The sequence below is a fragment of the Copadichromis virginalis genome, linkage group LG1 (genome assembly GCF_057382275.1).
Source record: "Copadichromis virginalis isolate Kocher_CV1m ecotype Utaka linkage group LG1, C_Virginalis_male_GT1.1, whole genome shotgun sequence".
In the NCBI taxonomy this organism is placed as follows: Eukaryota; Metazoa; Chordata; class Actinopteri; order Cichliformes; family Cichlidae; genus Copadichromis; species Copadichromis virginalis.
The window spans coordinates 42,260,432-42,285,144 of NC_140618.1; the positions used below are offsets into that span (position 1 = coordinate 42,260,432).

The following is a 24,713-nucleotide window of genomic DNA, read 5'->3' on the forward strand; positions in this document are numbered from 1 at the left end:
CAGCACGGCTGTATGTGGTGAGAGTATGCAGGCAGTTCATGGAGGATGAAGGAATTGATGCCACCGACTGGTTCCCACGCTCGCCTGACCTAAATCCAATAGAACTCCTCTAGGACGTTTTGTTTCAGTCCATCCAATGTCACCAGGTTGCACCTCAGGCTGCCCATGAGCTCAGTGATGTCCTGATCCAGATCTCGGTGGAGATCTTTAATCTGTTATTAGTAGCACATTGTCAGGCATGCATACACGCACATGGGAGCCATGCAAACTACTGAGTACCGTTTTAGGTTGCTGCAATAACATTTCGTCAAAACGGACTAGCGTGCTGGATCTTTTGTTTTTCACTTTGATTTTTAGGGAATGCAGACCTCTGTATGTTCATAATTTTCATTTTTATCAAACAATCGGGCATCCTTTCATTCCTAACACATTACCCAGTCCATATCAGCATGCTTTTTTTTCCTATTGACAGCTGAAGTGTTCCTTTCATTTTTTAAGTGGTGTATTTACTAACAGTAGATTGGCATCAATATTACTATCAAACTTTAAAAAAGACTGTAAAGTTTTACATCATCATACATAAAATAAATGTGGAAGAAAAATGATTTTAAAGAAATACTTTTACACAGTAACTGTAAGTGACAATTACTGGAAAGTACTTTTTTTTTTTTTTACCTGAGTTATTTTTCATTTATAAAAGTAGGATAGTCTTGACATACAGTATTAGTGGAGACAAGAGACTGACACTGTCCTTCACTGTCCTAAACCTATCAGAGCCACTCCTTACTTCCCTTTTACATATCTATCAGACAACTACATCAGATAAACAATAGTCCTACTGTGACCTCTTCTCAGAGTTCCCAGAGTGGTGAAGAGACCTTAAAGTGTTCTTTTGCATTGGTGCTGTTACGCACCAGGGCAAGAGCAAACGCATGTGCTTAAAAGAAGATCGGCAAGTCTGCATAAAAATGCAGTAAAGGACCTTGGTGTTGAAAAGAGTTTATTCAGGCACTGCCCTTGCTTTTCAGGCAACTATGTGGTGAACTTCACTGCTGCTTCCTTTGCTGTTCAGGCACACTACTCAACCAGTTAGCTTTCAACCTATGCACAGTGTCATCCCCTTTGGTCTATGTGCATGCATGCTTTGGTTGCATACCCAAAATCCTTCACTCTGCGTAACCAGATGCCCAAACAGACACAAATGCAGTATCATGAATCCCACTTCAATTTCAGCTTTTTCACTTTGCCTTTAAACCTCCATATTATCTACTAACATGACATCAAAGAGGATCCCTCTCTCTCTTTGCGACTTATAGATCTCACTGAGACTGACAGCACAAAAGTTCAGAGTTCATCCCGCTGGCAGAGCTATAAACAGACCAGAAGTGGTTGATAGGGTCTTAGACTCTCCCCTCTTTCCATCCTCTCTCTTCCTTTAGTAATATGATACTGTTTCAATTAGGGTCCAGTGCCTCACACAAAGAGTTGGAGCATTAAGCAATCAGTGCTGTTTCTCACACCAAAGAAACTCGTTTTTTTTTTCAAGCTTAGACAGAAAAAAGAACATATTAAAGCTCTAAATGTTGTATTTTGCTGTTCCCTTTTCCTGTGTCAGAAAAATAAATAAATTAATAAATTAATTAAAAGCAAATCTTCCAATGACAAGAGCAGCATAAATAACACATTTTACATCTCCTACCAACAGTGAAAAAGACTTCCTAAATAGAAAATAGCTTTCAGGCACAGATATATAAAAAATGAATATATACATAGCAGAAAATCAAATATGATACACTTGCATAAAACTTGGAGTGAAAGTGCATCTCATGTTGGAGTTCTTCCCGAATCTCAAAATTGAGGTGAAGTCTATTTATGAGGCCAGTAGATTCTTGGCAAGAAATGTGTCACTGTCATGGCGGGTGACACTCTGTTTCCTCGTTTTGTTTTGCCGTTCTTACTCAGGCCGATGAACATCCTTGGGTAGGCAACTGACTCGTAAGCATTGTAGTTGTTGGCAAGGAGCGTCTCTCTGAACTTACACTCGTTGTTGTAATGTAACTGAAAAAGAAGAGAGATTATTGGAAATGCTGATTGTTTGAAGGCAGACACAAAACAAAGATGTGGGGACATTTCTGAGGGTGTTTCAGTTTGCATTGTTCATTCTGATCATTATCAAACAATTGATTTCTTTCTGACTGCAAGGCTGTTATTGTGCAGGAGCTATCTCAGGCAGATTTTAGACAAAAAAAAAACATTGTGAAATGATGAATGATGTGAGTGCTACAGGACTCGGGACGCCAGGGTCTGATTGGTTCATTTTTGCTCACTGGATTGAGAATGATAAGGCGCTACATAACCTCTGCAGTGGAGAGTTAGTTTTAATCATGCCATTGAGTTTTTCAATTCTTATTTAAACTTATATGTTAAAAAACCACTTTGAAATGCTATAACACTTCATCTATTTAACTCAGGTGGAGGACTAGCTTTTATTTCACTATATCTTACATTCCCCTCACAAACGTTATTGGGCTGGTCATTGTACAAACCCATCATTTTACTATCTAAATATTTTACCTGGAACAACAATGATAATAAAAAACAAAATAAGACGTTTTTTAACAACAGCTGGCTTGGTAAAGGAACCATCCTTAGTCCGGATGGTTTGTTACCTTTATACTCAAAATTTATGTCTCTTTCAAGTTCCTACAGTATCAAGACAAAACAATGACTTTTTTTTTTTTTGATGAATTGGTGCATTTAAACATTTAGCTAGTCCCACAGGTAAACACACCATCCAAACACCGTTTATGCTGACCGTGAATGCACCTTCATCAGCTGCAAAGCATCCAACAAAATCATCAGAAATACTATCAGCTGACAGTCTGGTACCTCCTTTTGGAACAATATTGAAAACATTAACTGGAACTGGTCATGGCTTTTATTGAGAAAGCACCATCAGCAATAGAAGCCGGAGCTGGGTGAGCTGTGTGTGTTGGATAAAAGTCAGAATCAAACAGTTCATTGGACTTTTACACTAATACGATAAATGTTTTCATGAAAATGTATCTAGAATACAGTTTTTTAATATTTGGCATTAAAATGGGTTTTTAAGAGCAGCTATGCTGCACGTTGCTAATTATAAATGTTAACAAATAATTATAATTTATTTTTATTTAAAGCTATAAAAACCATCTCTGCACCCAAGGTGTATTTATTGGGTTACTGTAAACCTTGAGCATCACCCCTTTTATACTTATTCCCTGTTGTATGTGAACAGTCTGTAAACAGTGACTGTACCAGTAAACAGTAAGCCAGGTTTTATTTTAATCTTTTCTTTATCAACATATTTCATACTACTTCTGTCTCACCAAACTAAGCAAGTGATGTTGTAGGATAAATATGACAAATTAAAAGATAAAAAAAACCCACCTTAGCCTATGAATCCTACAGTTAAGGTACCCCGTGGCTCTGTCATGCATTGCATTGGCATAATCTGGGTCTACTTGTCCTGCATCTACTTAATAGATGGATGGATGGATGGATGGATGGATGGATGGATGGATGGATGGATAGAGCTTTTTGAAAATAACAATGCCTCCATCCCTCCAGTGCAGGCGACTTGAAGAAAGGCTGTTAACTGCATGTGTGCCGATTCCAATATTTTAACCAATTACATTGTTATTAATTGATTATTTGAATAAATTATATTTTATTGCTTATCTGACACTGATTTCAATACAATTTTTCAATTAAACAATTATTAGACTTTTTAATCCTGGCCAGAATGAACTGGGTACGTGTATACAGCAGCTTGGATTCATGACTTCAGAATCGCTTCATAAAGCCGGACATCAGAGCTGCATGATTGTGTGTGTGTGTGTGTGTGTGTGTGTGTGTGTGTGTGTGTGTGTGTGTGTGTGTGTGTGTGTGTGTGTGTGTGTGTGTGTGTGTGTGTGTGAGAGATATAATCAGAGTTTTCGTTGTGCACTCACAGATCCGTACAGCTTTCCCCGTCGGTTCATGGCCACAAAGAGTCCGCTGCGAATGCCCAGCAAGGTCACCACTCCTCTCTCCACCGGAGAGATCTGCAGGAGACCTGAAGACAAAAAGCAGCACACTTACTACAACACGCCGGTGTGATACCCCGCGTGCTACCCCGCGCGCGCGCTCACACCGACATTACTGCTTGTGTAAGGAAGTGAGCTGGATGGTCAGACTGACATTTGAAATTTCGGTAAACACATGTTTGAATTCCAGAGAAAACACCTGGCACATTGTGGCGCCCCTGATCTTAATATAAGTTAAAACACTAACAAATACACTCCCTTTAAATATATGTGATGTCATGTCAGGCTGAATGAAATCCAGCTCTGACATTTTTGAACATAACTGAATATTTTCACCTTGAGAAATGACAGTGAGGCAAGAAGTGTTTGGAGCTTGGCTCACTACCCTGGAACACCCAGCGCTGAACAGCTCATATCTGAAAAGGTATCAGAAACACGCGAAGGCTAATCGGACGCCAGCTGATGCGTTTCCTCAGCAGGCCTTGACAGGCTGCTGACCGACTGCGTCTTTTAGTTCCATGTATCATTTTAAAGAGTGTGTCAGAGGTTTCCAGTCCTCGCTTGGGTTTTCTGTAAATATATGCAGTGTACATGTAATGTATATCCCTGAGGTTTTACGCCTCGTCTTAGAATAGTCACACACATAAAAACAAGCTTTCACTGTCTTGTCCCCGCGAGTAAACAGAAGTTAGTCATTCTTCGTGTCTGCAAATGATTTTAAGTTGCACGAGCAACGGCCCGCAGGCTGGACCTAACTTTAGTTCCAGCCTTTAGGTCACAGCAGCACAATCCTACGCTCCAGATGTTGGTACTGTGGCGTGGGTCAGACTATACACGTGCGCGGGTCTGACGGATCAGGTGTGTGGCCCCGTTTTATTCGCAGTTAGAGAAAATGCGATCAATCATAAGTCAGCTGAGGTGACTGCTTCCTGTTCTAAGAACTTCTTCAGTCGTTTCTCTGGAGTTGTCTTTGCTTTTCGTGTTCAAACACAGAGTCAGAGCAGTGAGGAAATAAAGTATCAATCGCAAACTTACTGTAACGATGTTCGTTGTGTACTCCCGTTATTCTGCCATCTGGTAACACCTGGATGTGAAAACCGATCCCCACGTTGCAATAGAGCCGCCTCAACCTCTTAATGCCCAGGAGGTAGTCGCTGTCCCGGCCGCTCTCCTCCCGCTTCTCCCCCTGGATTCGAGCGAGGGACCGGGAGTAAAGGGCTTCCCAGCGGTCCGCCGTGCCGTTCAGGCCGGGAGCGCATCCTGCCAGTCTGCCAACCAGGCCAAGCACCAGGACGGTCCGCAGGGCGGTCAGAGAGCCCATCCCGGCTCCGTCTGTGAGAGCAGCTTCCCAGTGTTCGACTCTCCAGTGAAGAGAGAAGAGCGAGAAGCAGAGCGAAGCAGGCAGCAGCGCCCGGGAGCGACATTGATCTGCATGGACTCGGCAAAGCCAGACCTCTATATTTATACCTGCATACACATTACATCACTGCTCCACACTTAGTAAAAATCCACAAAGTACTTCTTCACAGTCAGCCGCACCGAAAGCAGGGCTTTATTCACTTCCAATAATGGCCTCGTTATCTCCGCGCACAATCTTTGGAAAATAAAGCAATAAAAGCTCAATAATGACCAAAAAACCTCTTTGTGCGAGCCTTTCATTATCAGCAGCAGAATATCATAATTTATGTATGGGAGGATGTAAAATAGGAAACCGCCAAGTTAACACACAGGAGACAGTTCTATAAATGAACAATAACAGGAAAACAACACAGGTCCAGTTCAACCGAGTGGAAAAAAGAGCGCCAACTTAAGACTGCTACTAGGAAATCATGTCCCGGACCCTTATAGAAAACAATGGTACGAATAAATACAGTCTGTAGTATGATAAGTATGCTGTCATTGTTGACCAAGTCTTTATTTGACTGGAAGCGCCTGTGTGGTTCGTTATTAATCCATGCACCACAGCGTCTGTGTTCAGAATTAAATGGATATTATGAAAACGTCAGTGAAGTTGGACTGGATGGACTGTTCACGTGAGCATGAGCAGCCTTGTGATGGACTGTGTGGAGTGTTGTCCCTGAATTGGATAAGGAAAGGTCAGGAAATACTTCCAAGAAGTTTACAGTTTTCCTAAAAAGCCTTGAGGCTGTGTGTAAGGATTTTATTCAGCTCTGTTCGTTGAGTTCAAACCGCCAACCTTAAAGAGTCGATTTTTGCTTTTGTTTCACTTCTTTTTAGAACTCACCAGCTGACATCATGGCACAATTTCTCTGATCTGACATCCTTGACACTCTTTCAGTGCATTGCTCTTCTTTTGTTTCAGTATTTCATAAGTGTGATGATTCTTGTTACATTTATGCAGAGTGTTAACATTTCCACGCTCTGCTGTGTCCCATTACGGATCTCATTATGGTACTCTGTTGGAGTACTTGAAGATCTTCCACATCTTTCGGCCCAGAGCCCTTTGATCTCTGGACCAGCCTTGTTTCTTTGTGTGCAGCAAAATCGCTCCATGAATGCAGGCAGATCTTAGGCACTCGGTTGGGTATCGATCTCCAATGCAATTTTTCTTCCTCTTTTCATTTTTTACCGCTCCCTTCCGGGATCACCGCAGTGGATCATCTGCCTCCATCTCACCTCATTCCTGTGGACCCTCCTCTGTCACACCAACCCTCTGCATGTCTTCCTTCACTACATTCATAAACCTTCTGTGTGGTCTTCCCCTTTTCGCCCTGCCTGGCAGAAAAATTCACTTTCCACTGACCCAAAATTATGCAAGAATAGCAAGTAGTCCATAAAACCTTTGGTTAGTTGAAAAGCATGAAGGCCAGCATACACAACTGATGGAATGCTGGGATGAATCCTCAAGTATCAGCAGTCATGGGCTTATTTCAGTGCTTCAGGAAAGCAGGTCAAGGTTTAGACTGCTGGACCACCAAAGCTACCTTCAGAGCAACTGGTGGACTTGTCCTAAAGTCATTCAGCTGATTAGCTGGTGATGCACAAGTAGGCTGCTAAAAACATTGACTGATGAGCTGCAGAACCTATAGGAAAGCTTCCTGATCCTGTACCGACCTCCAACAAACTCATAAGAGTGTCTGTCCTTTAGGACATTGGAGGTTCATAGGCTGACAGGCTTATAGGACAACAGATGGAATTCCACAATATCAGTATGGATTTTGGACCTTTTTTATTCATTTTTTCTTCTTTTGAAAATATGGAAAATGAAAATATTACAAACCTTCTTTAAAGCTGCTGGACTGTAGAGAAATGCATGTAAGGCAATAAGATGAGACATTTGGCTATCGTTATAATTATTCAACAAACAAATTACACCAAGGCACTGAGCCTTTCAGGTAGCTGGTGCACCGATAGCACCTACGTGGGCTGAGATGTGATGGACCTCAGCATCGGCTTTTGAATGAAGACATTCATGTGAAGCGTTCACACAGCAGGTCTCTTGCTGTCGCTGTCCATGGTTCTGTAATGTCCTTTTATCAGACTAAAATAAAAGCAGGCTGACATGTTTCTTTTCAGCCATGTTGCAGTTTGTAAGTTATGCTTGACTATATTTTCTGTTTATGCTGTACTGACATTATTGTGGTTTTTGGTTACATGTATGCAGTGAATTATACTACGTGAAACACGTTTTAGATTTCACTGGGTGACAGCTGCAGTTCAGAGCTTAAAATGTCTCAGCATCCAACATGATTCATTTGCTCTCTTGTTTATTTACCACGTAGCAGCCCGTGCATAGCATCTTTATGATCCAGAAAAAAAGTATGAAAGTATGTTTCTAGTGATCTGAGAGCACCCTCGATAACTTGGTAACAAATCATTTCTAAAACTGTACAAAGCGAGTTCATCTTCTAAATGTTGTTTTACCCTGAAAACCTGAATCCATGTGACCTATCTTGTTTCCTTCATCCTCAGTCTGCGTTCATAGTTATCAGCTTGTATCGCCAAGTTTAAAACAGATGTAAAGAATCAAAAAACTAGTGTATAAAAACCATCCAGATATGAACCTGGAATCATGTCATATGTACAGCATGTGAAAAGGTGAAAAATGGTTGTGTATCCAGCGTCTTGTTGTGTGTATCCAGACTGGGAAGGAGGTATTTCTTCTGATGTTGTTGGAGCAGTACAGCTGGATGTTGGCCTGGATCTATTAAGTGGTGCGTTGTGAACTTTACATTCCTTTCATGAATGATAAATGAGGTAAATGAAGGAAAAATATTATTTTGTAAATCTTGTAGTTTTTAAGATAATAATCCTTTGACCAGCATGTGCTTTGTAAAAATTCCAAACTGACTGGACAGTGAGCTGCCTATAGAGGGCATCCAACTGCCTTTCCAAAGTAAGAGCATTGGATGCAAGCTCACATGTCTGAAGCTCGGCTTTTAGCAAATGTTCCTTTAATGGGCAGAGGGCCATGCTTAACATACGTTTATAGTGCGGTTTTACCAATACACGCCTTTCTGGCCACCAGAATACTCTTTAAGACAAGATTCAGCACTTGTGTGAAGTAGCCATTGTCTTCTAGTTTTTACTTGACTCGGGGTTTCTTTTGTGTCCCTGGGTGTTTTGAAATGCTCCAAAATAAATACAAAAATAAACTAAAATGCCTACTGGTGATGGCCAGAGGGGCCGATGGCGCGATATGGCAGCCTGGCTTCTGTCAGTCTGCCCCAGAGCAGCTGTGGCTACAACTGTAGCTGCCTCCACCAGTGTGTGAATGTGAGAGTGAATGAATAGTGGCATTGTAAAGCGCTTTGGGTGCCTTGAAAAGCGCTATATAAATCCAATCCATCATTATTATTATTATTATAAAATGTGTTGTTATTAATAAAAAGGGACTGATTGCTCAAAGCCATTATCTGACTTAAAGGCAAAATCAGAATCACATCTTAGTGAGCGGATCATTATGATGATGGGATAACAATTTTCCATCATTCTCATAAAAAGTGTGTGCATTGGCAGTGGGCAGAGTAATCATCTTAAACAGTGTTTATTTTTGTTGTTTTTACTGTAATAACTAATCATATATCATTTCTGAACGAAACACATTATTTACACCTAGAAGGAGGAACTGTGTCCCATAATTTCCAGATTTAGTGAACATGCCCATCTAAAAAGATGGGCTTAAAATCATCTAGCTATTGTGTAAATACTTATCCATTCCCCCCATCATGCCCGTAGACGTTGCAAATAAACACAACTGCTGTAGGCTGTCTGATAAAGTTTAGTAGGAGAACACAGATTTACATGGATGGAAAGGACACATCAGAGGAGGCTGAGGAGATAACGTTTGTTAAAAGTATTCAGGGAGGGGCAGGGGCCACAATAGGCCCTGACCTCACTGAAGCCCAACATTCCTGATGAGTAATGTTAGAGTTTATGACAAACCACAGCAAGGTGTTGCACTTTCTATGACACAGTTTCTGCTCTGAGAAGGGCCAGCCTTGCTTATCAGCTATGCAGCTTTTGGTCTTAAAAAAGGCCAAATGTCTCAGGCGGCATTGCTTCCAAGCCCCCCTGGGAGGAGGTATTGTCCTGGCCAGGAAACCTTCCGTGCCTACAGGTATAGAATGACAAGGCTTTATAGGTAGCTACCGACAGATGTGAGTCAAGTGTGATAAAACCTGAAAATCTGAAATAATCCTTGAAATAAAAGTTTGCTGTACTTGTTCCTGTTATGGTAGCGTGCGGATACTGCAGCGGGGAGAGAGGGACGGACAGACTGCCGTGTGTACAGCTAAAAATGAAATACAAATCTGAGCTTTAATTTCAAAGAGAATCCTCCAAAACAACGTTAGCTTGGGTCTGGGCTAATATCCTGCTGTTTTACACCACCTGTCAGAAGTTCCTACTGTGCATTTCAGACATTGCTGCCTTCAAAGATCTGTGGCCAATAAAACCAAACATTTTGCTTTTTAGGTTTTCCACATATAAAAATAGGACATCTTATATAAATAAAATTTTTGAAGCAATAAAAAACTAAAATAAATCCCAAAACATTTGCATGGTGTCCACAGCTGCATCAGCTGCATCAGATTCAGGCACAAACACATTTCTGATGAACAGATGATAGAACTGCTGGATCGGTACCTTGTGTTTTATGTTGGAATCAGTGGACACTAAGAAACAACAGCACAATGGCTATAATGCAGAAATAGTTATATCAATAACTTACAACACAGGAACCAAATAAATATCCATAGATTTAGTAAAATATTTCACTTTCTAAACAGTAGACCATCACATTGTAAGAACGTCATACAGCTAGTGAGCACAGTTAGTCTGATTTGATCTTTGCGTCATACTGTGAAAAGTGCCCCTCTCTGTGATGTCTGCTCTTCAGTGTCCTTTTTGTTTGGTAGCGCTTCAGCAAAATACGACTTTGTCTTTGTTATCTCAGCTTTTGATAAATGAAAGCTCTAAAGCTGCTGTACATGCCAATAGTATTTACAAAAACACAACCACGTTTCAAAGGTTTTTCTTCTGTGTGAAGTTGATGGTGAACTTACGAACACCTTTGCTTACAAGTTTGAAGACGCATGGAGTCAGTAAACAGCTAATTCTAAGGCTGGCGGTGTGCGAGTCTCCTCAAGCTGGAGCATTTAGTCTGAGCCACAGCACTTCAAGTCTTCTGTGAACAAAAACTTCCACTGATCCAGAGGAAGAACCCAAATCATTCATCCACATCCTCCATTGCTGTCAAGCTACAGTATGTGGCAGGATTAAGGTCCGTGTTTGGGCAAATCACAGACTGTCCTCCAACTGTCTGCCGACACGTGTGGCTGTCAGGCCCAGCCTTTCCCAGCGCGATGCCGGCGTCTCCGGCGCTCAGCGCGGCGGCTGTGGTGATGGGCATGGTGATGCGGCCCCGGACTCTCCCTCAGCCGCTTCACCATTTCATGGTCTTTGTTACCAAGCACCCTAGGCAGAAAGAGCGAGGCTTTGTCCGTGCTTCGGGTTTTAAAGCCTCGCCGTGGCCGCCCTTTGCCGTTGATGGAAACGTACCACTGTCTCTTGGCGCTGGCCCGGCGCTTGCTGCTGCCGCCGCCTCCCGGTGCAGCAGGGTGCTCCGTGGAGTGGTGGCGGGAGGCGTAGGTGTTGTACCCCAGCTCGTGGATTCGCTCCACAAACTCACACTCTTTGTTGAACACTTCCTAGAGAGGAGAATGGATGTGAGAACGAAGCACGTTAGTCTTTCTGGAAACAGGAGCGGTGAAATTCACTCCTCTTTGGTGGCGCAGACTAAGTTTACGGTCACTTACTTTTCAGTAGCTAAACATGACAATGTGACACTAAAGCAGGGCAAAGGACAGAGGCTGCTCATGTGTCAGGCCCTGTGCTGTCTGCCTGATTGTTGCAGTGATTTAGTGCTATAGAAATAAAAATGAATTGAGCTGAATTAATGGCATAATTAAGGCATGTTTTGTTGTGTTATGTGTTCTCCACTAGCTGTGACCCATTCCCAACATGTCAGATGCGTGAGTGCGTGTGTGTGTGCTGAACACACCGATGCATACAGCCGTCCTTTATCATTCATGGCCAGATATCTCCCAGAGAAGAGCCCCTTTATGGCCACAACACCAACGTCCACTGCTGTGATTTCCATGATGCCTGTGATACACACAACAGTAACATTTTTGTATTTCTGTGTTGGACATGTTTAATAGAACATTTCTCTCTCTTAAATGTCACCATATTTCTGTATAAATGTGTGTAAATGTATTCATTTATATTCTCCGTTATTTAGAAAAAAACGAATTAAAATGAAAAAAGTTTCATTTTACTCTCAAACATATGAACAAACTAGTTTTTTCTTGCTTAACTTGCTCATTCAGTTCACCGCTCCCCACGCACACGCACACACACATATATATATATGTGTGTGTGTGTGTGTGTGCGCGCGCGCGAGATCTCGGACGCTGTTCCTGGAATCACTGCACCGATTGCGTGTATATATTACACGCAATCGGTGCATATATATACATTATACACACACATGGCTGGCTGTAATGACATGGGTTCTTTCTTTCTCTCACGCACACACAAAGTGTCACAGCTCTCCGCTTACACCTCTCTTCCTTTCAAACTTCAGTACTCACTGAGCGGGTTGTTTTCATCCAGCGAGCCATCTATTTTGCCGTTAGGATGGATCTGCAGATGATATTTGGTAGCGCAGTAAAGTTTCCTGTGTCTCGGCGCTCCTCCGAGGTGTTCATACACTCCTCCGCGCCCCCCGGCGTCTCTCCGATGCCGGGGGTCGCAAGCCGGACCCGAAGCGCAGCGGGGCCGTGGACTAACCGGGTCCCACAGGCTCAGCAACAGCAGCAGAGCTATCACCAGCATTGTGGCATGGCCGGGAAGCGACAACTGTAGCAAAAAACAGCAGAATTCCTGCCCAACACTCGGGGTCCCATTAAAGTGATTTAAGGGGTCTTAACACAGCCGAAGAGCTTCAGCCCTGCGCGCATCCGAGCACCACAGGCAGCTCTGACAGCACACCCGCCTCCGAGGTGGAATCCTCGCCTCTGCAGCTGAAAAGCCCTCCCGTGGACCCGACTGAGCGCCTCTGCTCAGAGTGAGCGCAGATATAAAAGAAGCTTGTGGCGACAATAGGCTGAACTCCAACCAATTGATACAAAGGAAAAGGGCAGACAAAAAGGTATCGGCCCTGTGTGAAGTGAGAGACAGCGGCGTGGATAAAATTACACAGTGGCAAGAGCATAAACGTCCTAAAAGAGCAATTAGACATCCCAAATTATATAGATATGCTCGGCCAGCCACCGCAACAGGTGAGGAATAAGACTGCCGCTAAACCCGGTCCTCACCTTAAAAACAAAAGCGGAAAGCATTCAGCTTTTGAATTCTGACATCCTGAACAACCACAGGCTTCATCTAATTTCTCACGCTGTAAGATTCAGTTGGGTCCCCCCAGAAACGACTTTATCAGCCGCATTCTGAAGCAAAAGAAATGTTAGCCTTTTCAGCTTTTGGGTGGTCCACATCTGCGTGTCCTTGTTCTTCCCGGTTTAACAGGTGCTTGCCAAGCATGTATCATGGCAAGCTGAGGTGAATCTCAAGCGTGTTCAGCTTGAACCAGCACCTTCAGACATCCCACAAAGACACTCCCGAGTAGGATGACGGGGAATTAAACATTTCCAGTCGACTATGCGCTCAGCATTTATACACTCCTCTTGACCTGGAAGCATAGATTAAGAAAGACAAATGGACATTGTGTCACGGGCCTCTCTCCATTTGCTCTTTACACCACAGAAGCTCTCTGCTGTGCGTTAGTTTTTCATTGTTTACCCAGGCAGTGGATTGGCCCAGACTTTTCCCATCCTAATGCCCCAGCCCTGGCTAGGCAGCAGCCGGTGGGCGGAAGAGCAGCAGGCTAAATGACTACTGCCTAAATTGCTTCCATCTTGGTCACATTATGGTTTTCATTCTGGTAATTAGCACCATCATCTACAAATCTCTCTGCCCTTTGGCACTGCTCCACTGCTGCTATGAAGGCCTCTGCTGAGAATCCCCCAGAGAGCAGACGTTAATTTGTCTTCCCCTCCCATACATCACCCAGCTAGCTGCCCGTGTCACTTTATTTACTCTGATGATCAGAAAAGCTAACTCTTTTAATTACAAATGTGTGCAATTTATGCCTCCAAAGACCCCTCAGGAGTCAGACAACACACCAAAACATCAGCCAGGCCGTGTGTATCAGAGGTTGTTCTGGTGGCCGTTTCTAAGTGAGACGCTCTTGATGTGGTTAAATGCTGGAAGAGGGTGGAACCTTAGATGTGGTGTGCTGTTTCTCTCAGAAACTATTTTAATTATGCTCCCCTGCACACCGCCCACAAAGCATCTCAGCAATAAGCAGGGCAAATGCTTGCAATTTGTGAGCCACATACACAATTTCTTCTTCACATTTAAAGAAGTGTGTGTTGTTGTTTTTAGGTTAAAGTGTCAGTTATGATTCAGCTAAATCTGAGCTGTATTCTTCAGTTAGATTTTGTGTACACATGCATTCGAGCAGAGTTAGTACCTGGGACATCGGTGCTCTAGTTTGAATACCATCATTTTGTCAAAAAGCAGGCCAAAACTTGTATATGTCCATCAGCAAGTTGATTCACAAAGTTACTCAAAACCTATTTCAGTAAATCAAATATACATATGAAGCCCTCATATTGAGCTCAAAGTGAAATACATCAGTGCAAAATAAATAAAAGGAGGTCATACGTTTTGCCCATTCTTACAAAGACAGGAGTCCGCTGACTACAGGGCCAAATCTTTTTGCTGTGAGATGTTGGTGTGCTGCCTGTCACAGCAAAACCCATACAGAGGTGCTTTACATCCCAAGAGAACTCCAGTAAATCCTCCACAGTGACAGTGGGGAAGAGAAACAGAAAGGCCCAGAGTCCAGCAGCTGGGATGACAAGAAAGAAGTGAAAAAAAGAAGCAAACAATAGAGCAGTAAATGCCTGGCAGGCTGATGGAGCCAGCAGCAGCTGATGAATCCGTACATACCTGCAGAAAGGTATGGGAGAGAAAGGAAAACGAGGATGAAGCATAAACTACAGATCCAACTTTAAACTTTAGGAAACAAATGTTTTCGATCTTAAATCCAAACTGGGAGCTGATTCCACAGGGGAGGAGCTTTGTCTCCCATTCTACCTTTGGGAGCCCGAGGAACCACAGGTAAGTCTGTGCTCTGAAACCAAAGTGAGATCTCGCAGGAAAGTTACACAACAGGAGACAAATATAACTGCAGGGCAGACTGTGTGCATGTTCTACTGAGTGTTACGTAAATGTTCCTTCAGCTCGGTAAGACTGTGATATGACTTTTACAGAAAAACAAGTCAGCTGTTACATTTAAAGATGTTTAGGTGTGAGTGCCTTACCAGCAAACCTGAGGTGGACACTAACTCTCAGTTCGTGGTCAGGCAGCTCGCTGTATGATATTTTAATTGGAAAATTCAACCAAGAGTAGATGAACAAAGTATTGAATCAAGTAGTTTTATTCACAGTCTTTAATTTTTGACGATATGCTGCTAAAGTCATTATAGCTTGTGGCTTCCAAGTGGCTCACATTTTCCACAATTTCCATAGCATGGGCAGCAAAATATGGTGCCAACTTGTACTTAACCTGTACCGATCTTTCTTCAAACACGGGAAACGGCCCGGCTGGAAAATCACAGCTGTTGGATACATTTCACATATTTGCTTCAGAAAATAGTTAACAATGAATGTAAGAGTCAATAAATAAATAAATAAATTAATTAAAATATCGAAAAAAGCCATAGTGCATCCTGGCTGTAGCTCAGAAGGTATAGAGCAGGTCATCTACTGATCGGAAGGTTAGTGGTTCGATCCCTGGTTCCTCCAGTTTGCATGTCAAGCATCCTTGGGCAACATACTAACCCCAAGTTGCATCATATTGGTGTATGCATTTGTTGAAAGCTTAGAAGAAAAGTGCTTGTGAATATGGCATGTTGCATAGAGCGCTTTGAGTGCTCTGGGAGAGTAGAAAAGTGCTACATAAGAATTTAGCATCCACACTTATATTTGTGTGGGAGAGCCTTGGGAAATATGTCCTGTTATCTGCACAAAACAAAGTTAATTAATTGATCAAATAAGTTAACTGCACGCTGTATTCGTAGCCACGGTGACTGGAGTTCCCGGCATGTCCTTTTTATATCTTGAATGCATTCACACCTGCTTTCAGAAGAAAGAACAAAATGAAATGTGCATTTGCCTCATGAAAAAACTTTGGCCAGTTCCCGAATATTTGCCCAACTGAAATATTTACATTTTCTTTTGCCATCATCCACTTAACAAATGAATCCAAACCCAGTCATGTGAAGTGCTCTTACACAAAAGCCAAAAGCATACATTTTAACTTTCCCCTTTTCTCTCCTTCATTCACGAATCAAAGCAAGGATTTCAGGGCTCCTTTTTAATTGACGTCCCCAAATTCTCCCCTCCAACACTGCCCTCAAAAACCCCTCTTTGCACAAAAGGGTTTCTTTTTTACAATAATACAAAGGTTATTAGCCAGTTCCTTTCGTGCCCCTCTTCCCTCCCAAAATTCCCTTCCCACCTTTTTACGAGGTACCAGTAATCCAGAGCAAATCAAAATGACCTTTGAACCCTTTCTGCTGTACTTTTTCTCATGGGCAGATTTCTTTAGTGAGCCGGTGATCAGAGGGCTGAACCCGACCGCTGGCTCTCGTCTCCTGACAAATCGCTGCTGAGCTGCTTTTGTCCCCATGACTTTGATCTCACCTGCTTGTCAGGCGCTTCAGAATGAAGTCTAGTACAGTTCCAACACACAGCAAACAAATTGGCAACTATTTTATTCTACCTCCCTCTGTGTCCCTCTCTTTTATTTCAGCCCAATTGAGCCTTTAACACAGGCATGTTGGCTTGCTAGGTGACTGTTTCCACAGCTTCCAGAGAGAACTGAAAATCACACTTTAGAATAAAACACCTTCAAAACAGAAGATTAAACTTACCAAATAGAGGCACAGTCGCAGGTCATGCAAGCCTAATCCACAACATTTGAGTGTGTGAAAAACACGTGATTTTCTTTAAAATTTCATAATACACAGATCCAGGAGTCAGGCAGATCATCTTGTGACTGCCATCAGTGGAAGCGTGAATGTTAGATAGACAGCACTGGGGTAGAAAAACAGATTTTGTGAATGAAGTGCTGTGAGTGTTCAAGTAGAAGTAGAGTAGAAAAGCACTATATAAAAGCTATTTACCGTGTGCACCTGATCCTCTAGTTTTAACCTGGTATTAAATGTTTTTTTAAAAGTTTTGTCTGCTTGGTTCTCAGCATGGCAGCCTTGTCAACAAACTGCTGTTACAGATAATGCAGGAACCACAAATGGGACTCCTTCGATGTGTTGATCGCTAATGATTTATACAATTTAAACAATACAAAAAACAACAACAAGTACATTAAAAGCAAAAACAAACAAATGAATTTAAAAATATATAATTTTAAAAAAGCCTCTACAAAGTACTACATTTGATTAAGATGTGAGCAGCTACTTGGCCTGGACAGAGATCTCGGATGTTGTTCCCGGGATCTGCTGGAGCCACTCGGCTAGCTTGGGAGTCACTGCACCGAGTGCTCCGATTACCACGGGGACCACCGTTACCTTCACCCTCCACATCATCTCGAGCTCTTCTCTGAGCCCTTGGTACTTCTCCAGCTTGTATGTATACTCTGTATACTATGCCGGCCAGCCACTTGGTTATGCCAGCCTGCCTGCTAGCATCTTGCATCCTGCTGTTATGTGCTAGCTTGCCTCAGCGGCATCTTTACACAGCCTTTTGCCTGCTGTGTTAGACCCCAGCCCCTATGGATCTATATATATTTTTCACTAGCTGGGCCCACATCCGCATTTTAGGTTTGACAGCGTTTTAGTAGATAAAGGTGAACGGCTTGGATGTGAATTGAGCTGCGGTTTGGGGAAGGCCTCAAAGGGGACTGGCGGTGGCTCCCGGGCCTAGCAGATCCCCATGTACTAAATAGAAGAATTGAAAAGGGGAGGGAGGGGCACATAGACGAGAATGAACAGCTTGTAGAACTGGGGGAACATATATAGATAAGAACCGGAAGGAACGTGTTTGGTCCTGCTCCCGAAGTTCCTAATGAAATATGCTTCAGGCTGGTCTTGAAGACACTTGAAGCAATTACACTGCTCAGTGGAAACTAGTCAATTTTATAAATCATAATTAAACCACTGTTCAACCCTTTGTGTACCAATGCCATTAAAGATGATGAATATTGTAACATTGTGTGTATCTTGGGAATTTTCAGTGTGGAAATAGCAGTAGCTAAAAGCAACACTGTGTCTAAGTAGAGCATCCAGGGCTGCTAGTATGACTACGTCATTTGACCATCATTCTAATATATGCCTGCCAGGAATCAGAGAAAAATACATTCTGATTTATTTAAACATGATTATGTTTTTTTTTCTAATCCAGATATGACACATAGGAAGAGATCACATCTGTTATTTGGGATCCAGAGTTTCTCACATCTTTCATACTGTTACAGGTTACCTGAACAAAACCTGAACTAGCGTTAACATTCAGCAAATTTGAACAGGCAGCAGTCATGGATTTTTCTGTCACATGTATTTGGCACATCAAAGGAGATCATATGGGAGACAAACACCACTGTTTGCCTGTATCTCATGTATTCTTTGTGGTTTAAACTGGTTCTCCTTCAGAACAGAAAAGAAGCTGAAAGAAGCCAAACTGATGAAGAAATGCCACAAATATATTTTTTCTTCTTCAAAAAGAAACTGTATATTCTATCAGATGACAACCTCTGTAATGTTTTTGTCCCTTGCTCTCTCTTACATGCTTTCTCTTTCTCACTACTCTCTCGTTCTTGCACTGTCGCTCTTTGTCTCTCATTCACTCGCTTTCTCTGTAACCAGATAGGTCTGTCCTATACTTCTACAGCTCTTTGATTGTTAGCTGCAGGTTTCATATGCCTGCAGAGCGGCTGCACCTTCCAACAGGCAAGTGATTGTTGAAGGATGAAACTCTAGAGGCCATCAATGGCTGTAACAGACACACAGGGAGAGAGCGAGAGAGAGAGTGAGAGAGAGAGCGAGAGAGAGAGAGAAGCACACACCCAAATATCGACACATAAGAAAAAAACATACAGCAACCCCAGTATACATGTGAATGATGGGGTTTGGACATCATCAGATGTACTCCTTGAGCAGTAAATTATCTGGACAACTTTCTGATTTCTTTCTTTTCTTTGGAAATTGCCATAAATCCATTCATTTACAAGACAAAGACGGTTCTGTGAGTTTATAAATTCATTTGAGAAAATACAAATTTGTCACAGTCCCATTGCTTGACTTTAGAAACGTGGATAAGTGTGATTGGGATTTTGGTGGTTCACGGAGACAGCTCGCTGGTGATACAAGTCTAGATAGTTCTGATTGCTGCGGGTGTGGCTCAGTGTTATGGTTTTTCTCATTTTGGGTTTTAGTTTATACCTTATTGCTTTAGCTTCTGTTTAAGGTTTTGTCGTTTTTACAGCACGGTGATGCGGTGATTAGCACTGTTGCCTCACAGCAACGAGGCCCTGAGTTCAACTCCACCCTCTGGCTGGGCCCTTTCTGTGTGGATTTTGCATGTTCAGTGTTCAACCCACGTTTGTGTGGGTTTTCTCTGTGTTCATTGGATTCCATCCCACAGTCCAAAGACGTGGGGTGAGGTTAATCCTTCCAATGTTTCTCCACTAACCACTTCTCCGATGGCTCCTCCCAGTCCTACAATGCTGAGGAACTCCAGCTGATGCTCCGCATTGAGGAAGTGGAGTTGAGAAATCGTGAAGTGGAAGCTGTGCATCTTGCTGGAGCTGGAACACCAGCCTAGTAGCTCCATACAATCACCGCTCACGCTGCAAGACCCCAGTCTCCCCATGATGGCTTTGATGTGGGCAAGCACACTAAATTGATACTTTTAGAGAATCTGAGGTGGATTTATACTTTGGTGCATTTGAGTGTATTACTAAAGCTTTGAACTGGCCAAAGATGTTTTGGGCTTTGCTGCTGCAGTATAAGCTTTTTTGGTAAAGCTCAGGAGGTGTGTGCTACCACTGCTTCCCACTGCTACCCTGTCAGTGAACCAAAGCTTGGATCATGATATGGTTAAGGCTACAGTATTGCATATGTGACATATGTGGAGTTTGCGCATGAGAAAGGGCTGCTTTTTGATAAAGTCAAGGATTTTGCGCAAATGAAAGAACTCGTGCTTTTAGAGGGTTTTAAGAAATGCTTGCCAGAGCGAGTGATAGTCTATTTAAATACACTAAAAGCTGAGTCCTGGCTGATGAGTTTGCCCTTACACACTAGACTGTTTTTTCATCCCCAATGTGACACTATGGTTATCCTGGTGAGGGGAGGGCACCTGTCACCTCAACCTCATGGCGGCATGTGGTGACTGCAGGTGTTTCTGTTGCATGAACTTGGTCATCTCATTGCTGTTTGTCCAGTGCTAAGAAAGAAAGAAATGTTGAAGAACAAAAACCTCTCTGCTGTAGAGCCAATACAGTATCAATCTACTGTTGGTCAGCATAAACCACAGTGCCAGCAGTACAGTTAGATGAGGCGTTCATACTTTTATCTCTGAAGGTTTTCGTTCACTTACATAAGTGTGAGGGACCAAGTTTCTATCACAAGTATAAGGGATACCTCTGCAAAGCATTCTGAGGTGCAATAATGCGCTATAGTGCCTTTTCTGACCAGTCGTACTGTGGCTCAGATTTGTTGGTGTGGGGAATAAGAATGTGTATGTTGCTCATGCTGCTTTATATAGTTCCCCTATTTTCCCCTTTTAGTATTTAGTATTTATTTATTTATTGTCATTGTCAAGAACAATGAAATTGCGTTTGGGGCTTCCATACAACCCAAAAAAAAAAGAAGAAAATAATAAAGGTGTTTGTTTCTGGCACCGTGCGAGTGGGGATTCAAGATCAGCTGACAGTTGCTGGTTTTGATCTTATTTGTGGAAACGATTTGGCAAAGGAGCAATAATAGAGTGTAAGGCTCAGACACTGAGGAGGGGAGACAAGAACACTAACACTGGGAAGAGGACATGTCACGGAAGTCGGGATCGCACTGGGGATTTACTGTTATTTTCCTGCACTGTAAATAAACGCACTGTTGCCTCAAAGAGTCCAGCATTTGGGTCCTCCTTTCCCCACATCCCCATGGTTGGCCAGCGCTAATCGTGACAGAATGATCCAGCCAAACATGGTCGCAGCAGACTCTGAGGAGAGGCTCAGGAGAGAGGTTTACAAACTATGTGATTTGTGGTGGGAGAAGCCCGGGGAAGCGTTACGTTGAGCTGTGGAGAGCCAGCTGCAGGAAAAGCTTTTTAAATTTCCCTGGCTGGTGGACTCTCTCAAGCCAGTCATCATGGACTTCCTGTTCTCCACCTTCCACCTCCACTCTCCAATTCAAGCTGCTCACTGGCCCGGGCAGCCCGTAGATTCACAGCCTGACACGCTGGCCCTGTCATCTACATGGAAACGATGTTCACGCCACCAGCGCTCCTCACCGCAGCCGGATTCCCGGACATCTCAACAGCCGGCTGTGGTGAGTAATAATGACATTTTTTCATTTCCCACACCATCTGTGTTTTTGTTTAAAGTGGACAGTGACACCTCAAATGCTGCTGTAAGCCAGCCGTTAGCACAGCTAGCCTTGCCTCAGTCGGAGGTCTTCACTCCACTCTCTGCTTCACCATCTGCAGCTGCTGTGCCACCATCATCTCCACTGCCTGTGGCCACCTGGGCCTTACACAGAGTTTCTGTCTGATTTCTCAGACTTTATATCTAATTTAGTTCTGAGCTCAGATAAAATAATTATTGTGGGTGATTTTAACATCCATGTAGATGCTAAAAATGACAGCCTCAACATGGCATTTAATCTGTTATTAGACTCAACTGGTTTCTCTCAAACTGTAAAAGAACCCACCCACCACTTTAATCACACTCTAGATCTTGTTTTAACATATGGCATAGAAACTGAACATTTAACAGTGTTTCCTGAAAACCCTCTCCTGTCTGATCATTTCCTGATAACATTTACATTTGCAATAATTGATTACACAGCAGTGAAGAGTAGACTTTATCAAAGTAGATGTCTTTCTGAAAGTGCTGTAACTAAGTTTAAGAATATAATCCACCCAATTTTTCACACAGGAATATCATCAATACGGAGTGGTACGGAGTGGTAAGTGACGGAAGTGACGGACAAGGTAAGCGACCCATGTTGTAGGTGACGTCAGACGCCGGAGATTTTGGCGGAGAAAAAGCAAATGGTAGCATAGAGTTTAACAAAGGTTTTCCAAGCTTCAGTATTACCAAATATACTAATCAATTGTCATATAACTAACAACATCTGTTTTATCATCTCTAACACCCTGGAGGACAACGGGGAGAGTTTAGACGCTCTCCAAGATTACATCGACCGCTGTTTTCAAGATTTAGTAATGAAGAAGGCCCAGAGTACATCCTCCCCAGCCAAAATTGAGACGCCGTCATCGAAGAGATGTCGCCCGGCAGACTCCCCCGGTACAACATCGCCTGCTGGCAAAGACATCGCAGACATCCTGGAGTCAATCGACAAGCGATTGTCCAGTTTCGATGCGAGGCTGTCCCTGGTGGAGATTTTACACCGGGAATTTAAATCTCTGAGAGAATCCCTGGAATTCAGCCAGCAGCAGGTGGAAACGCTTGCCGCTGAAAATGCCACGCTACGGGAGTCGGTCAAATCTCTCACCGATAACGTGACCCAGCTAAACATTGAAAATAAAAAAATAAAAGAGTCCGTTATCAATCTACAAGCCCGTAGCATGAGAGATAATCTTGTGTTTTCTGGTATTCCAGAAACTGCCGGAGAGGACGCAGAGGCAACGGTGAAAAACTTCATTAAAATCCACCTGAAGCTGCCGGAGGACACCGTAAAGAACATCAACTTCGATAGAGTACATCGCTTGGGGGGCGCGCGGTCGCGGACCGGGAGACCACGGCCTATTGTGGCCAAATTCGGTCAATTCAAACAGAAGGAACAGGTGAAGAGTCGCGGCAGAGAGCTGAAAGGAACGGACTTCAGCGTGAACGACCAGTTCCCCAAAGAGATCCTGGAACGACGCAAGGTCCTGTTCCCAGTTCGACGTAGCTTCATCCAGAAAGGCTCCCGTGCTGTCATCGCCGTGGACCGGCTCTACGTGGACGGACAGCTGTACCGCGACCCCGGCACCACACCGTGGTTATATTGACTGCACTCCAGATAAGAACCCGCTACACTCTTTTCTTATTCATTCACACTTTCTCTTTTAACATGAGTTTAACCTAGTAATATCAGTATGATGTCATAGCAGATATAACACCGTCACCCTCCGTCATTGCTTTAATTGGAATGTTTCCGTTTCGTTTCTTTTTTGTTGTTGTTGCTCACAGTTCATGTGGTTTCTTTCTTTCTCTTGTCTTTCACTGCTGTGGTCACCTACTTCCCCACTCACCTACAAACAACACCCTCTATTTCTCCATATTTTCACAACACGATCACGCAAACACATCAGCTCAACGGCAGCACATTCACAACAGCCTCACAGCACGCACAGACTTGCAGGACACATAACACAAGCCACACTTGTTCATATTAGTGAATATTCACACACATAGTCAGACTTATGGAGTCTCTCACCACACTTCTTTTTCTCTTTCTATTTACAAACAAGGGATGTTTCCATATTCTCTCCACCTGTCTAAACGAAACACCCAGCGTACATCATTAGACATACACGCACAATTATGGGCATGCTGAGGTTTGTCACATGGAATGTAAATGGAGCTGGCACCAGAGGAAAGAGGTTAAAGATATTGAACCAGCTTAAAAAACCACAGGCAGATGTTGTTTTATTACAAGAAACTCACAGACCTGTCACAGGTTTAAACGAACTTAAAACACCTGAGTTTCCTAACGTGTTTGCAGCCTGTTATAATTCTAGACAACGGGGAGTAGCAATTTTAATACATAAAAATGTTAATTTTACAGTACTCGATACAGTTATAGATCCAGAGGGTAGATTTCTAATTATTAAACTATCAATATTGAACAAAAAACTATGTATTGTTAGTATATATGGTCCAAATGTTGATGAACCCTCATTCTTCCACGGATTTTTTAGTGCACTCTCTGAACACCTTGATTGCACACTCATTCTTGGCGGTGACCTCAACCTTGGACTAAATGAAGACATGGATAGGCTCAATACAGCGGGAACTCAGCGCAATTGGCAATCCACAAATATAATCAAACAGTATATGAACGACTTTGGTCTTTGCGATGCATGGCGCTCCCTTCACCCCACCAGTAAGGAATATACTTTTTTCTCACATGTCCATCACTCTTACTCTCGTCTGGATTATTTTTTGGTCAGCAGCTCACTGCTGTGTGACATTTCAGACACTGAGATTCATCCTATAGCTGTCAGCGATCATGCTCCTGTATCTTTAACACTAATGCACAAGAATAATACCACGCCAAGTAAAAACTGGAGATTTAATATATCACTACTTAAAGATGAAGACTTTATTAAATACTTTAAAAAGGAATGGACTTCATATTTAGACTTTAATGACACTCCCGGAATATCTGCTTCTGTTCTATGGGAAGCAGGGAAAGCTGTGATGAGAGGTAAAATAATTTCTTTCTCATCACATAAAAAGAAAGAAGAAAACAAAAATATTCAGGAATTAGAAAAAAACATCAAATCACTAGAAGAAGCCTACGCGTGCGACCAAGATCAGGAAACATTGAACAAAATATGCAAAACAAAACTAGAATTAAATGAAATTATTAATAAAAAAACACAATTCCTTATACAAAGACTACGCTTGCAGAATTTTGAACACAGTAACAAATCAGGTCGATTTCTAGCTAACCAGCTAAAAATAAATAAAGAAAAAACAACTATATGTGCTGCTAAAGATTTATCGGGGAACACAATATATGATCCTGGAAGAATAAACAACATTTTTAGGGATTTCTATGAAACTTTATACTCACCACAAATAAA

The 24,713-nt window shown here is 42.6% G+C and overlaps 2 protein-coding genes across 2 annotated transcripts; both read right to left on the reverse strand.

Annotated features, from left to right (window-relative positions):
• Nucleotides 1–1,787: 1,787 nt before the first annotated feature.
• On the reverse strand, nucleotides 1,788–5,403 carry fgf4 (fibroblast growth factor 4). The gene is made up of 3 exons (XM_085456505.1): nucleotides 5,103–5,403; nucleotides 3,993–4,096; nucleotides 1,788–2,058 (listed from the first exon to the last, which is right to left on the reverse strand). The coding sequence occupies exons 1-3, from the start codon at nucleotides 5,386–5,388 to the stop codon at nucleotides 1,867–1,869; spliced, it is 582 nt and encodes a 193-aa protein (XP_085312631.1). The 5' UTR covers nucleotides 5,389–5,403; the 3' UTR covers nucleotides 1,788–1,866.
• Nucleotides 5,404–9,077: 3,674 nt separating this feature from the next.
• Nucleotides 9,078–12,957, reverse strand: fgf3 (fibroblast growth factor 3). Its single transcript, XM_085456627.1, has 3 exons — nucleotides 12,185–12,957; nucleotides 11,593–11,696; nucleotides 9,078–11,239 (listed from the first exon to the last, which is right to left on the reverse strand). Exons 1-3 carry the CDS (start codon nucleotides 12,426–12,428, stop codon nucleotides 10,871–10,873), a joined length of 717 nt encoding a protein of 238 aa, XP_085312753.1. The 5' UTR covers nucleotides 12,429–12,957; the 3' UTR covers nucleotides 9,078–10,870.
• Between the last annotated feature and the right edge of the window lie 11,756 nt (nucleotides 12,958–24,713).

Coding starts and splice junctions, on each gene's coding strand:
- fgf4 (XM_085456505.1), bottom strand. CDS start 5,388: ATGGGCTCTCTGACCGCCCTGCGGACCGTCCTGGTGCTTGGCCTGGTT. Junction 4,097..5,102: donor ACACAACGAACATCGTTACA/GTAAGTTTGCGA, acceptor TTTTGTCTTCAG/GTCTCCTGCAGATCTCTCCG. Junction 2,059..3,992: donor GGGGAAAGCTGTACGGATCT/GTGAGTGCACAA, acceptor CTTCTTTTTCAG/TTACATTACAACAACGAGTG.
- fgf3 (XM_085456627.1), bottom strand. CDS start 12,428: ATGCTGGTGATAGCTCTGCTGCTGTTGCTGAGCCTGTGGGACCCGGTT. Junction 11,697..12,184: donor GGATGAAAACAACCCGCTCA/GTGAGTACTGAA, acceptor TGTGTATCACAG/GCATCATGGAAATCACAGCA. Junction 11,240..11,592: donor AAGGACGGCTGTATGCATCG/GTGTGTTCAGCA, acceptor TCTCCTCTCTAG/GAAGTGTTCAACAAAGAGTG.